Consider the following 14,586-nt stretch of genomic DNA (forward strand, 5'->3'; position numbering starts at 1 on the left):
CGAAATTTTATTTTGTCTTTCTCTCTCCCTTCTCGAGTTTTTGAGTTTTCTCTCTCCCCTCCTCGAGTTTTCTCTCTCTTTCTTTCTCCTCTCTCAAAAGTTTTAGGCGAAGTATTCAACAACCTTGTGTTCGCGAGCTGCATTGGTGAAGGTGTGGTTCAAGCAATTGTTGTTCTTCACGATTTTATCTCAAGGTGATAAAACCCTAAATCACGATTTTATGTTTGGTTTTTTTATATTTGTTTATGAATTTGGATTTGAAGGAATTTATTTTTGGTTTTATGATTTTCGTCTATGAAAAGATGGATTATGTCGTATTTTTATTAGAATAGATGGATTATTTATTTGGTTTTAGGGATTACGTTTTTGAGTTAATTTGGTTTTATGATTTTCGTTTATGAGTAGATGGATTATATATTTGGTCTTGATGGAATTGATATTTGGTTTTAGTGAATATGTTTTTGAAGTTGAATTGATGGATTGATTGAGTATGAGCTATTGGAGGGAATTGTAATTTTTAAGGGTATTTTTATTCGAGAATCATGCTAGGATTTATGCAAAAGCTATAAGTTTTAGGGCTTTTTGAATCGAGAATCATGTTCAGGATGTATGAGAAAGATATAATTTTTAGGTTTTTTTGATTCGAGAATCATGTTCAGGATTAATGCAAAAGATATAATATTAATTATATTAGCATATAATTATCAACAGAAAAAGTCTGAACTTATAAAATTGCTCAAATCTTCATTGGACCCTCATTGAACACAAAATGGGGGGAGTAAGAATAGATACTGGGAATAATAAAATAGAGAAGAAATTGAAGTGTATGAATGTTAATTTTGGTGTTTGAAAAGTCTATGAAATGATGTTTTGTTCCATAAGTAGATTGTTATAACATAGAGAAGATTGGTGTTTGAGAAGTCTATGAATAACATAGAGAAGACATTGAAATGATTATTTGTTCCATATGAATTTGTTAGCTACATGAGGGCGGGATGCATTTATTTTCTGTGAGTTAGTAGTGATGCATTTGTTTATTAGTGATGATTGCTGATATTAAATCCGGATGAACTTGTAGAATGGGGGGTAACGTTAAGGTAGTAGCAACTAAGAGGAAAGGTGCAGATACGAAGAAAGTTGCAGGGGCAGTAAAGAATAGGGCGGTAAGGGTCATATTATTTCACTTAGTTATTGTGTAATATTCTAATTTGCTTAAAATGTAATATTGTTGGTTGTTTGACAAAGTATCATCCACACTTTACTTGGTGTTGTTCCCGGGAAGAAACCTAGTGATCCCGCAAGATTGATCAAGAACGGTGGGAAGAGAAAGAGGTCGTACAAGATTGATGATAACGGCGATGAGATAGATTCGGTGGAGGATGACGATTGTAATAGCCCCGGTTTTAAACAGCTCTTAATTATATGATTAATTATATTTTATCAGCTTAATTGGATTTTAAATCCTCTTTATATAAAAATAATGTGTTGTTAATTATAAGATATTATTTATGGGTTTCAAAATGCTTTAAAGAAAATCTAAAATTTTTAAGTTGAATCCAATATTACTATTTTGCCCTTATATATGCATGATCTCCAAGGACCAAACTCACCATTCTTTGTTCTCTTCGTGTCAATTAAGGAGGTTTCCAAACCATGCATTTTTGTTTTGTTGTCATCTTCTCATGATACCTTCTGTCCACCAACATGATATTGATCAAAATCATGAATTTAATCACACCAGAATTTGTAAGCCAAAAAAAAAAAAATTCCCAATCTCATTCAAAAAGTCGTTCTCCTCCCAACTACAGATTCTGTTCATCGAATATCTTCAGTATACAGTTATATTTTGCCTATGATTTCTTCATAAGAGTTGTAGCCCTTGAAAAGTTAATCAGTTTAGCCTTAAGAAACACTCAATTTGGAGCTTTATCGTAGGAGATACGCCCTCTTCTTTTCGCCGCTGCTGTAGTTGTTGCTTCCAGCACCAGATTCTATTCGTCATGTTTTGAAGATCTTTTGCTCATTTTTAGCTTCTGGTTTCCATATAAAAGTTGTAGAGATCTTCGTGTTAATGAATTTAGGCTCAAGAATCACTCAATTCGGAGCCGTATTCTAGGAGATACACTCTTCTGAAACCGGTTGTTGCTGCTGCCTTTATTCTACCGCGGCTGGACTGCTCTTTGATATTGTTATTGCTGCTGCTGATACTTCGTTGTTGGGGTGTTGTGCTTCTCAATCAAGCCATATATCCTCTTATTTTAAAGGAAATCAAGTGGGCCTTGAAAGTAACAAAGGTAAACTATTCACATCAATCTAGGAAATTGATTATTTAAATGGTACTCGAGAAAGGAAGGTATAAAAGAGGTCGGATTCAAATATTATATCTTGGAGTTTCAAGGTCGAATAGTGAAGGTTAGACCTGGTTATTGGACAGGGTAGTCCAATGGATATAGGGTTAGGGTCAAGTTAATAGGGCTTTTATTGGGCAGGGCTCTTATTGGACAGGGTCTTTATTGGACAGGGTCATTATAGGGTCAAACTTATACTACAATTATTTTGAAAATTAAAATAGTAATGATACAAAAAATTACGTGTATAGCTTCGTATTTACTTGTACTTGCACATGGCTCTTTTGTTTTTCATTTTTCATTGCTCGTTTATTGACCCGCCCACTAATGACCCGCTATTGACCCGCGACCCGCTTTTGACCCGCCCACTATCGACCCGCTAAAAATGACCCTTTCAATACCCGACCCTCTTTTGACCCGCACCGACCCTGACCCGCCCCGCCCGATAACCAGGTCTAGTGAAGGTACACATTGTCTATCCACTTTGTTAAAACTTATGGCTTATGTTTCCTGGATTTCAAGAGTTATATGATTTATGTTTTAGAATAAAAGATTGATTAAAGTTCAAGTACTATGTTGTTGAGAATTGGAATTTGAGATTTCGGTAATAAAGTATGAAATGTACATTTATTTTAACATTTCATTAAACTCTCTATTTTGTTTTTGAATCTAAAATACTATGATTGGTTTGAATGTGAGACTTGTGAAAGCATAACTGTGAGGTTTGTGAGAAGGGATTGTGTGTCTTGGTGTATGAACAGTGTAAGATTTTGTTGAAAATAGTTATGCCTATATAAAAACAATATGGGTTGTAAAGATATTAGTCTCTTGCATTATGAGGAAGCTATGAGCAAGCTTATGCTAGTGTAATTATATTGGTGGTACGTCTGTTAAATTGTGTTGGGAATCTTTCTCGGTATTCAAGTTATGGTGTGAATTTTTTTTAAAATAAGTTACTAAGTACATGATTAGAAAACTATGAGTGTAACTCATATATATATATATATATATATATATATATATATATATATATATATATATATATATATATATATATATATATATATATATATATATATATATATATATATATATATATATATATATTGACCCGTGTTTGGGATTAATAAGGTTTAGCAAGAACTATGTGTTGAACCATACATGCATGAGATATATATTTCCTTTTGTACTCTTTTGTTTTCTTGAACTATTATTTGAACCATACGATTTTACAACAAGATCTATACATTATTTTTATGAGATTATTATTTTCTTTCTTTATGTGATGGTTAAAGTTACAGCCAAACGATAGTTTCACCAGCATATTAGTTATTGTGTGATTTTAATTTGGATATGACGATAAAGATTGGTTACAATGAAAAAGGCTTGTTAGAAATAAGTTTTATGATTTGGGTAACCATTAAAATTAAATTAATTTATCTTCTAAAATCCAGTTTTGAACTACTCAAAATATTATGTATTTTAATTAATTACTTGATTTTCCGAATTATAAATTATGGCCATATTTACCAAGTTATCCTTTATCGAGTTGAGAAGCAATATCTTACTAAATTATTTCGTTTGAGGTCTTTATATTGTTTTCTGTAAAGAATATATCTGAATTTGAAAGACCAAAACTATTCTTTGACTAAGATGAAAGAATATAATTAACTTATATTTCAATATGATTAAATTGTGGGTTTATATATAAGTTCTATACTTTATTCCTAATGAGAAATATTTATAAGATCTAAGTGATAGAGTTTTGTACGCAACCATGTGCGATTGGGCATGAAGTAAGTTTGACTAGTAGGGATTGAGCTTATTATGCTATTGTGATTATAGGCTAATGGTTTGGAGGTGTGATCTTTGTGTTACAGACCAAATTGAATGTGCAATTGTGTAATTCAGATTAAGGATTTCGATTGATTAATAGTGAGTTGGAAATTTGAGCTGGAGAGTATGATTTGTGATAAGCTTAAGAAATACGATTTGCCTTGAAGTATAATCTGTATTCGGGCGTCGTTAAGAATATAAGACTTTATATATATATATAATATGTTAAAATTGTTTTTCAAGAACCATGTATACGAAATTTGTGAAAAGCTATGAATATACATTATGATCTTTAAGAGAATATCTTGGACAAATTTATCACTTTGTATAAGTATGGTTTGTGCCAAGATTTTCAGTTGTGTTTATGATTTCAGATGAGGTTTTGTTGTGATACGCGACTGGAGTAAATGTATTATATATTTCCTAAATTTATTGGATAAGTTTTCAAATGTGTTTTAGTGGGGAAGAAGCCGTTAACAACTGCCATGAACAACATTTGTGTATTTGTGTGTGATCTGTGTAAATGCACATTTGTGCATCTGTGTAAATGTACATATGTACATCTGTGTGGGGACATGTCCTAAAAGTCTTGCAAGCATGTGTACATGTGTGGGGTGACGACCCCTAATAGTATAGAGACCGTGGTTGAACAACCCTTCTCTATTCGTGTTCTCTTCCCCCAGTTAGTATATAAGTTTTAAAGACAAAATGTGTTCGATTTGCTAGAATAAGCCAATATTGTGTAAGAATGAGTGTGTGTATTTTGGAACACCAAACGTATATTGTTTTGAAAATTTATAAGTACGTTTTGACACGTTATTTATTATGTATAGGAACCAAAGAGTTATAGTTATTATGATTGATTTGGAAAGTTGATTATTGTGATGAATCAGGAATAGGGTATCAGTATTTTCAAAAGGTATGTATTCGAGGGAAATTTATGTTAGGATGTGATAAATACAATATAGAGAATAGTTATTACTAACTACTATATCTTAAGATGGATATTGCTATTTGAGCTATATTAAATATTATGTTAGATTCTGCAATTAGTTATGGAAAGTGAGTTGAGAATCCTAGTGAGATATTTTAGATACCCATCTTTGCGAATATACTTTAAGTTAGCAAAAGTTGTGAGAAATACAATCTCTAAAGTATTTAGGCATATATAAGTCATAACCCTGCCTTGTTTATGTATCAATATGTTTTGATTTAAAGTTTACACTTGAAATGATTTAATTTGTTGAACTTTGCTTACAAAGCATCATTTGAAATATTATTTTAATCGTTTCGAATCTGTTTTATATTTGAAATAAATAAATCACGAAATTATGTTTTAAGCCACTAAAATGAGTTTCAGGTTGGGCAATGTGTACTCAGTTTCCCTGACTTTGTTCTTTGAACCTGTCCTGGTGGGGGCAGATTCCTATTCGTGATTTTGCAGGTTTAGTTAATGCTGGAAGTTGAATCAGGGATCGCGAATGCAAAAAGAGATATATGCTAGCTGAATTTCATATATAAGGTTGTAATAGTTTTTGTGTGAATATTCTTAAGCTAAATATGAAGAGTTATTGAATATTATGGATTAATTCCTTGTGGGTTAAGAGCTAAGTTTGATTAATGCTATTAAGTAATTTTACTTAGCAGCTCGTTAAGAGCGGGTTGTTACAACGATGATTGTGGAAGATTCTGCATTTGAATCATCTGCGTCATCTTATTCTTCCCAACGCAGTGATGCATCTGATTACGAACAAAGGAGGAAAAAGAAGAAAAAGGGGAAGGCTAAGATCGAGGAAACGGATGATGAAGTTGATGAAACAGATGAAGATGATGATGATGACATATCTGAAGAGGAAGAGGTAGACATAAGAAAAAGGCGGAAAAAAGGGAAGGGCATGAAGGAAAAAGTGAAGCGTAAAAGGCAAAAGGTATAATTGTTGCAGTAGTTAATTACAACTTGAATCTGAAATTATATATTTGTATCGTAAGATGATGTTGTTTTTGTTTTTTGGTTTCAGGTTGTGAAGCGTAAGAGTACGAGTAAGATGACCAACGGAGAGTCAGTGAGGTCAATTGGACTCGTGGTATCGACTCAGCTTGAAATGTGTCCAAAGGTAATTTAATCATGGATTGTCATTTTTTTGGTTCTTGATTGAAGTTCATGTGTATTTGATAGTGTGCTAAGTAGTGAATATGTTGTTCATCGTACATATTTAGTGAATATGTTGTACATGATATTTATGGACTGAATATGTTTCTTGTAGGCACCGAACATTGTCTGTCGGGTCGAGGCATTTGTGAAGGTCTTAAGTAAGCTAGACAATTCGAGGAAGGAAGAAGTTATGAAAATGGGTTTTGGGGGGCTTTTGGAATTTAAGATGCGGTGGGTAGATCGGAAGTTTTGTTATTGGTTGTTGACTAGGTTAGGGGATGATGGTGATGTCGAATTTGGAGATGGTCATGTGTTTAAATTTAAACCACTTGATTTCAGCCATATCTTTGGGTTGCCTTTCGGAGGTAAGAAGGTACCTGGAGAGGTTGATTATGAGGATGTAGGAATGGTCAGAGACATTCAGGAGATCCTGAACTTGTATGGGGTAAATCTTGATGATCTTAAGCATGCAACTTTCTTGCTGTCGAAGGTTGTAAAAGCTTTAGCTAGTGGTTGTGGTCAACCTCTAAGCAGTGCCCAAGATAGGAAAGAATTTAGGACTTTGTTCCTGATAATTGTGTTAGGATTTATATTATGTCCTACCACGACGAGCACTGTCCTATCTCCTCAGTTAATGGCTGTTGTGGTGGTGAGTGAGAAGGTAGAGGAGTATGATTGGTGTTCGTGGGCATACAACTGGTTAATGGATCGTGCTACGACATTTTCAAGAAAGTTTGAGCAAAAAGGGTATGTGTCTGGATGTGGAGGTTGTGTTGTTGCTTTAATGGTAAGTTATTTTGATTTTCATAGACGTATATTACAAAATTTATTTCATAAATGTGTAGAGTATAGTATTGTAGATATTTATATATTATTGGATAACTTTGCAGATATTTTACCTAGATCGTTTGCATCTGGGATCTTCTCAGAAGTTGGATGTATATCATAAAATCAAGGTCTGGGGTAAAAAAGAATTGGCGAAGGCAATAGCGGCCGACAGGACAAGGAAAGGCGACTACGGTAAACTGATGGTAAGTTATATTATTTTTATGTTTAACATCATTTGGTTATAATTTTATTATTCGTTTTGACAAGAGCTCTTAATTGCAGTCTCGGAAGGTGACATATAGTGGTGATAAAGGCAATTTGAGGAGAAGTGTTAGTGGTGTTACTACCCTAGAAGCTGGGCCAACACAAGTAGGTGTTACAACAACAACAACAACAACAACAACAACAACAATAAATGGTGTAGTTGGTGTTACAACAGGGGGAGGTGATCTTAGGAGTCAAGGTCCCTTCGATGGTAGGATGGTGTATGAGTTGGCTGCGCAGGTATTTTCTTTTCAGTTGATATAATTTATGGATTTTAGAGTTGTTCGGTTGGTATATTTTCTTATTTTTTCCTGTGTGTAGGTTTTACAAGTATTTAAACCCCAGCTGGAGCAGATGATTTTTACTGCTTGTTGAGGTGGTGGGAGTGCTGGGAGTAGTGGTGATGGACTTGGCGTAGTTAGTGGGAGTAGTGCACCTGCTGCTGGTGCTGCTGTTGGACAAGTTGGGGGACATGCTGGTGGTCCATGGGGCATGTTAGGTAGAGGTCCAATGTCTGGATCTGGCGGAGGTGGTTTGGGAGGTGTACCTGGTACTGGTGGTGGTGCTTGGGGAACTGGTGGTGGTGCTTGGGGAACACACCCTTGTTCTGGTGTTGGTGGTGCTTTTGGCAGGAGGGTAGTAAGAGCTGGTGGTGCAGGTGTTTCCTCCCAAATGAACCAGAACCGTACTAATTATGGTCCAATTAATGAGGCATTTTTAAGGGAGAAAGATGATGTTCTCCAAGTCAATCACGAAAGTGTTCCCGTGAACGACGTGATTCATGATATTGCTGAATCATGTATGGAGGGGTTTGGATTGGAAAATGATCCAGGTCATCAGGTTATTTTTTCAGAAGACTCTATTCCTAGTACTCCTGATAAAGCTGGATTGAAATTGGATTCCAACACAGTTGAAGGAAAGGAGGTGGTTGATGCAGTGAACACTGAAACTCTGGAGGTCCAGGACGAGAAGAGTATAATTAGTGAAGGTGGTGCAAATGCAAGTAAGAGAGTCAACTGTAGACCAACTAGCAGTTTGACCGAAGAAGTGTGCCTGTTGTCTTCTAGTAGGGGAAAACAATCTGGGATGGAATTGCGACTGGACACGTTCATTTAAAGTTGGCGTAACCTTAAAGATTTGAACAAGTATGGTTGATTTAGAAAATTTTAGTTTAGTTGACACTTTCGAATTCCCCAACGTTAATGTGATTATTTTGCAGCCCTGGTGAAGTGTTGGTAAGATGTGATGGGGCGGAAGCAGATCAACGCGATTGTTATCTCACAATGATGATAAAGAAATGTGTGAGTACCGGATATGTGATTGTATACTACGGCCTGGAGGGAGAAGGAATTCGTTGGCGGAAGTCATAGGATCTTGCTTAGTCCAGAATTTTTGCTAAGTCTAAATATTATTTAATTTTTTATTTGTTATTATGTTTTTAAGAAAGTTACTAGTCATGACGGTTATTTATTATTATTTATTAATAGGCAAGGGTGTTGGCTCCAAGGGACCCTCCTTTTATGATTGCCCGAAAGTATGGCAAGATTGTTAGTGGCATTCCAGCGTCGTCCATAAGCTTGGTAGTTGCTAAGAATAATTTTTATAACTGCACTTGTTACCCCATTCATTAATTACCACTTGCTAATGAACTAGTTGCAACAGATTTTTGTTCCAGTTTTGGACGAAAAAAACTCCCACTGGTGGTGTGTCTGTTTTGACCTGGAACACAACAGAATCATCTTGATTGATTCCATGCATAAAAACCCCGTACAAAAGTATGTCGATGCCTTATCCGAGCCGGTAATTATTTCATAATTTACACACTTTGTGTTCATTATTTTGTCGAGACTGAATGGAAAAGGAGGAGTAAGTTACACTCATTTTTTCGTAGGTGAACGTAGTTGATGTTATGTTGGAGGTCAATGGGAATAGCTGGACTCCAGGGATTATGAGTACGTGGGTGAAGGACCGCATTGAGACAGTGGAGCCTACTGATCAGTGAGTATTTCCCTTCCCCGCTTTTGGTATTTTTTTTTCAGAATTCTTATAACTTTGTGGTGTGAACTATGGATGTATGTAGTCGGTCTTGCGGAGCTATCATGCTAAGTTGCATCAAGGCCGTGCACGTCGGACACTTAGCACGTTTGGTGTGGTGAGTTATTGACTTATATGGTATGATTTTTAGCTAATGTTAGTTAGGAAATGGAGAATCTTATGGCTGCTTGTTTGGTGATGTTATAACAGGGCAAATTGGATATTGCAAGAACCACACTTGTGCTTGACGATGTTATGTCTGAGTTTAATGAGTTGAAATGATCGTTTGAGTCACTTCTACCGCAGATCTGGAAGAGAGGGGCTGGTTTGAGGTCAAAGGTGAAGGCCATGGATTAGTTTGTTTTGTCTCAAAAACTTGATGAAAGGGGCTGTTATGAGCTAAATTGTTTTGGTTGTTTGTTGAATTTGGTATGGACTAGTTTATTTATTGATGAATTTGAATTGGGTTTGAACTAGTTTCTCTAGTTGAACTAGTATTTGGTTTGATGAATTTGTGTGAAACTTAAGGTATCAAACCTTAAGCTATGAATTTGATGAATAGTTGGTTTTTGTATTTGAATGTAGTTTGTTTGGAGGACACTTTAGTTATCAAACCTTGTTTGGTTTGTTGTCAGGATGAAACCGATGTTATTGTTTTTTGTCCTAGTACAAAAATTCGAGTTCCCATCTGAACGCAGGACTAAATATGTCGGGACTATATTTAAATGTTATCATTTAACATCAAAATAAATTTAGTCATTTAACAAACCAAATAGTGCACCCCATTTTGAATTCACTATTGTCGAACATACCATTTAACATACCATTTAACTATTACCACAAACCATTAGAATTTCCAAAATAGCCATTTAGCCATTACTTAATGAGGCACCATCACTAACAAATGGGGTTATTGGACTAACGAATGGACCATTTTGAAGTGGATGATTCTACGTTAGTCATTTTGAAGTAAGCCATTATAGGGTAAACTACTACCCTTTTTGAAACATTGGTATCATTTAGGTTTAATGAATACCATTATTGAAACATTAGTACCATTGTTGAATAATGAATACCATTAGAATAATGAAAATCCTGGGAGGTGAGCATTTCTATTTTATGTATTTCCTCAAAACCATTTAAGTTTAATGAAAAACCATTCTTTACAATACGAATACCATTTAGGAATAATGACAACCATTCTTTACAATACGAATACCATTTTGAATCATGGTATCATGGAAAATGGTTTAGAAGTTAATTGAAACTTAATGGACATGATTGAATCTAATTGAAAGTTATTACAATGGAATAACAAAAATGTGAAATGTAAGAGGAGATGATTATCGTGTCATTATCCTGTCATTTTGTGTAGAATAGTTTATATTCTTATTTGAATGTCGTTAATAATTTTAATTACTTTTTTTATGTTATTTTATTAATGATTTTAATTATTTTTTTTGATATATTATATTGTTTTGTTATTATTATTTCCCGTGTCCATCATTTTTAAGATGGCGAATCCCTATACCCGTATTGTATCTCCGTATCCGTTTTGGTGCAACCTAAATTACCATAATAGTTGTGTATCACACATCAAAATACGTGGTAGTGCCGTATCCGTTTTGGGGTCTGGGGATAAGTACTCAAGTTTGCCATTAATTAATAGACAACGTGACAAATTAAACATATTTGAGACAGACTGTAAGCAGCACAAACCAGCACAAACCATTTGAAGAGAGAGAAAAACATAAAGTTTGCCTAAACAAAATCCAATCCCCAAAAAATAGAGAGAACAGAATAACTAAAAGCGGAATTCCTATTCCTATTCCTAATTATATTCATGGTTTCTTCTCTCGCAGTTGTAGCATATTCTGTTTTCAAAGATGCAGCTGGGGTTGCTGGTAATTCCCTGTGATTTTTTCTTCTTCAAAATTCTCTGAAAATTGATTCTATTTATTTATTAGCATTTTGTAGTAGTTGAAGTACTTGAATTTGATTGATGATTAGTTCATATATTATTCTCTTTTTTGTTTTGTTTAATATTATGATACCCCTTTTTCGAATTGTTTGATCTTCTTTTGAGGTCAATAATTGAAAAATGTTGACTTTATTGTTGGATAAACCAAAGAAAAGAAATTTGATTTCTGGGAAATTTGGTTTTTGGCAATTCAAGTTTAAAATGCTGACTTTGGTGTACTAGTTGAATGCGATTAACATGAAAAATGCATAATTGAATCATAATTTTGAATGTCTTTGCTTAAATGCTGTAGACAGTGATGCAAAAAGGACATTCAGACTTAAACTGGAATGTTGATTTCTAATGATAGCGGTTTTTATGTAGTCCGAATGACACAAGAGCGTTACGAATTACAAATGGGGGAGGGGGATTGGGATTGGGATTTGAACCTAGTGACATCGATCTTTACCTAGAAACGGTTCGGGTTGTCGCATGACAGTTTGTTATCGGGTATCGGATCCTAGTGACACAAGAAGATGATGATATGGTTTGTGCCTTTGTGGTTATAAATGGCTAATTTTGCTGATACTGAAAGTAGAGGGTGTGTTTGTTGTCGTTGCCAATTTTGAGTTTTCATGTTAGAAGAAATTTCCTATTTTTGTTGTCAATTCAAAATGATAATGACTAGTTTTGAGTATTTGGGTGTGATATTAGAAAAAGTATTTTCCCAATTTGTTGTCAGTTTTCAAAATGATGCTGACTGCTATGTTACTAAGACTCGGGTATGAGTGTCGGATACGGGTACGTGTCCAAGTGTCCGACACGGCTAAATTGAGGAAATTTCCTTAATTTTTGACCAAAATGAAGTGTCGGAGTGTCCATACCCATGTCCAAGTGTCGAGGATCCGACACGGGTACTTGAGGTAAAACGAAGAGTCCGAGTAGCATAGGCTGACTGAAAACTATTTATGATTCAGAACAAGAATGAGTAATCTAATCATAACCATACTTGGTGATTATTGTCGTCGTAATGTCTGTTGGTTATAACTTATAAATTTATAGATGTCTCATTTCACATCACTGTTTATTCATACAAACTTCTTCTGCATTGCATTACAGGGAACATCTTTGCTTTTGGGCTATTTGTGTCACCAATGTGAGTATATATACCACCTGAATTTGTGTTACTTTTTTTTAAAAAAAAAAACATATATTTTCAAAGTGTTACATGACTAATTTGGCTATAACTTGTGCGATAAACAGACCGACATTCAGGAGGATAGTGAGAAATGGGTCAACTGAAGAGTTCTCAGGATTGCCATATATATACACCCTCCTGAACTGTTTGATATGTGCCTGGTATGGGTCACCCTTTGTATCAATTGATAATATATTGATCACAACAGTCAATTCAATAGGTGCTATCTTCCAGTTGGTCTACATAACCTTCTTCATAATATATGCCGAGCGAGTTAGAAAGGTTTAAATCATTTCAGGTTTTCCTTGGTTATTGATTTAGAGTATCAGACTATCAGTTGATTGGGATATTAGCTGATTGCTTCCCTTGCTTGTTGGTTGTATCACAGATGAAAATGCTAGGTTTTCTATCGGCGGTGTTTGTTTCGTTTGCCATTTTAATCATATTGAGTTTAAGAGTGTTCGACTTTGCTTCAAGACAGATTTTCGTTGGGTTCTTGAGTTGCGCTTCTCTCATTTCGATGTTTGCTTCACCACTCTTCATAATTGTATGTCTTTCTTTCCAAGTGTTTATACTTAGCTTTCTTGTTACATTTCTTACAATTCATTATTTTCTGTCCAAGTGTTATGCAAATGTAGTTTTTCATTTCTGAATTCTGATGTACAGATTGATTTTTGCAGAGACTGGTTATACAGACAAGAAGTGTCGAATACATGCCTTTCTACCTTTCACTGTCTTCTTTCTTGATGAGCATGTCTTTCTTAGCGTATGGGATGCTTAACTGGGATGCATTTATCTATGTAAGCACCCGTATATCTTCATACTTGTCAATATCTTGTACGTAAGCGGTATTCTTTACTGAATTTTTTTTTGTTTGTGTTGGGTAATTGAACTTTCAGGTTCCAAATGGGATCGGAGCCATCCTCGCAATCACACAATTGGGATTGTATGTTTACTATAGTAAAAAATCAAGTGAACGTCAAGAACCTTTGATTGTTTCGTATTCATGATATTCTTTGGTGAAATTCACAAGGTACAACTTCACTGAGTCTTGTCATATTGACCTTTAAAGTAATAATTTCAACATCGTAGGATGAACGAGCTCACTTTAATCTATTTACAGGATAACTGGTAAAAAATGGTGTTTTTTTGAGCAACAGTGATATTCTTCATTCTTCTGCATCGGAAGAACCCATACGAAAGTTTCCTTGTCCATGGATCTTTGTTCTTAAGCTATTGCTTCAGGTCACATTGGCATTGGAATTTACCCGTAACAAATATGAATAGTATCATTTTGCTTTGATCAAATATTTCCTTCTTCCTATTTGAGGAATGGACAATATTATTTTCTTTGTATTTGGAAGGGATTTTCTGCAAAGTTTGTAATATTTTTTGGGATAGAAATATGAATTATTCATTGCACAAGGATGCCAGACTGAAAATCAACCGGCCTTGAACTTGTATTTGTTAGTTTGACAAGTTTATTACCAAGTATGGAGTTATATCTCTTGCTATCGTTCGAGTCTGAATCCTCTAGAGTTTTAATAAAACTCTACAAGGTAGAGTTTTATCTAAACCATACATTTTAAAATCAATGGCTCATATTGATCAGAAAAATATGGAAACTTTTGAAAAGATAATATATGAATCATTGATTTTTCATTCAATGGTTGATATGCTCAAACTTTACCTTGTAGAGTTAGTATTTTAGAACTCTAGAGAATCCAAAACCATAGTTCATTCTTCTGGGCCCGAGAGCCAATCTCTCCCTCGTGTTGGTTTTCCTAATACGAGTCGTATCTGAATTTCTTCTGAGAAATTATGTGTCGTAAATTCTGCTAGACATGCATAAAAAAGTCACACCTAAAAAGTAAAAACCAAATGCTCAACTCAGCCTGATTAATTGTCTCTGTCACACAAAACACCACACACCTTAATCAACTTCGCAATTTAGAAGGTGGACCAT

The 14,586-nt window shown here is 34.7% G+C and overlaps 2 protein-coding genes and 1 long non-coding RNA gene across 3 annotated transcripts; all 3 read left to right on the forward strand.

Annotated features, from left to right (window-relative positions):
* Positions 1–16: 16 nt before the first annotated feature.
* Positions 17–5,688, forward strand: LOC130472429 (uncharacterized). The gene is made up of 3 exons (XR_008932665.1): positions 17–194; positions 1,079–2,412; positions 5,607–5,688. It is a non-coding gene; the product is annotated as an uncharacterized lncRNA (long non-coding RNA).
* A 166-nt stretch (positions 5,689–5,854) lies between these two features.
* On the forward strand, positions 5,855–9,212 carry LOC110782573 (uncharacterized). The gene is made up of 7 exons (XM_056827337.1): positions 5,855–6,112; positions 6,203–6,298; positions 6,449–7,123; positions 7,227–7,367; positions 7,447–8,573; positions 8,648–9,008; positions 9,091–9,212. Exons 1-5 carry the CDS (start codon positions 5,858–5,860, stop codon positions 7,690–7,692), a joined length of 1,413 nt encoding a protein of 470 aa, XP_056683315.1. The 5' UTR covers positions 5,855–5,857; the 3' UTR covers positions 7,693–8,573; positions 8,648–9,008; positions 9,091–9,212.
* A 1,934-nt stretch (positions 9,213–11,146) lies between these two features.
* On the forward strand, positions 11,147–14,111 carry LOC110782680 (bidirectional sugar transporter SWEET2). Its single transcript, XM_021986890.2, has 7 exons — positions 11,147–11,366; positions 12,542–12,578; positions 12,686–12,902; positions 13,009–13,167; positions 13,301–13,420; positions 13,520–13,653; positions 13,744–14,111. The coding sequence occupies exons 1-6, from the start codon at positions 11,306–11,308 to the stop codon at positions 13,628–13,630; spliced, it is 705 nt and encodes a 234-aa protein (XP_021842582.1). The 5' UTR covers positions 11,147–11,305; the 3' UTR covers positions 13,631–13,653; positions 13,744–14,111.
* The last annotated feature ends 475 nt before the right edge of the window (positions 14,112–14,586 follow it).

The sequence above is a fragment of the Spinacia oleracea genome, chromosome 4 (assembly GCF_020520425.1).
Source record: "Spinacia oleracea cultivar Varoflay chromosome 4, BTI_SOV_V1, whole genome shotgun sequence".
Lineage (NCBI taxonomy): Eukaryota > Viridiplantae > Streptophyta > Magnoliopsida > Caryophyllales > Amaranthaceae > Spinacia > Spinacia oleracea.

What these genes read in the sequence shown, in the direction of transcription:
- LOC110782680 (XM_021986890.2), top strand. Translation starts at nt 11,306, where the DNA reads ATGGTTTCTTCTCTCGCAGTTGTAGCATATTCTGTTTTCAAAGATGCA. An exon ending in AGATGCAGCTGGGGTTGCTG is followed by an intron (nt 11,367 to 12,541) that starts GTAATTCCCTGT and finishes ATTGCATTACAG; the next exon opens with GGAACATCTTTGCTTTTGGG. An exon ending in ATGCCGAGCGAGTTAGAAAG is followed by an intron (nt 12,903 to 13,008) that starts GTTTAAATCATT and finishes GTTGTATCACAG; the next exon opens with ATGAAAATGCTAGGTTTTCT.
- LOC110782573 (XM_056827337.1), top strand. Translation starts at nt 5,858, where the DNA reads ATGATTGTGGAAGATTCTGCATTTGAATCATCTGCGTCATCTTATTCT. An exon ending in TGAAGCGTAAAAGGCAAAAG is followed by an intron (nt 6,113 to 6,202) that starts GTATAATTGTTG and finishes TTTTGGTTTCAG; the next exon opens with GTTGTGAAGCGTAAGAGTAC. An exon ending in AGCTTGAAATGTGTCCAAAG is followed by an intron (nt 6,299 to 6,448) that starts GTAATTTAATCA and finishes TGTTTCTTGTAG; the next exon opens with GCACCGAACATTGTCTGTCG.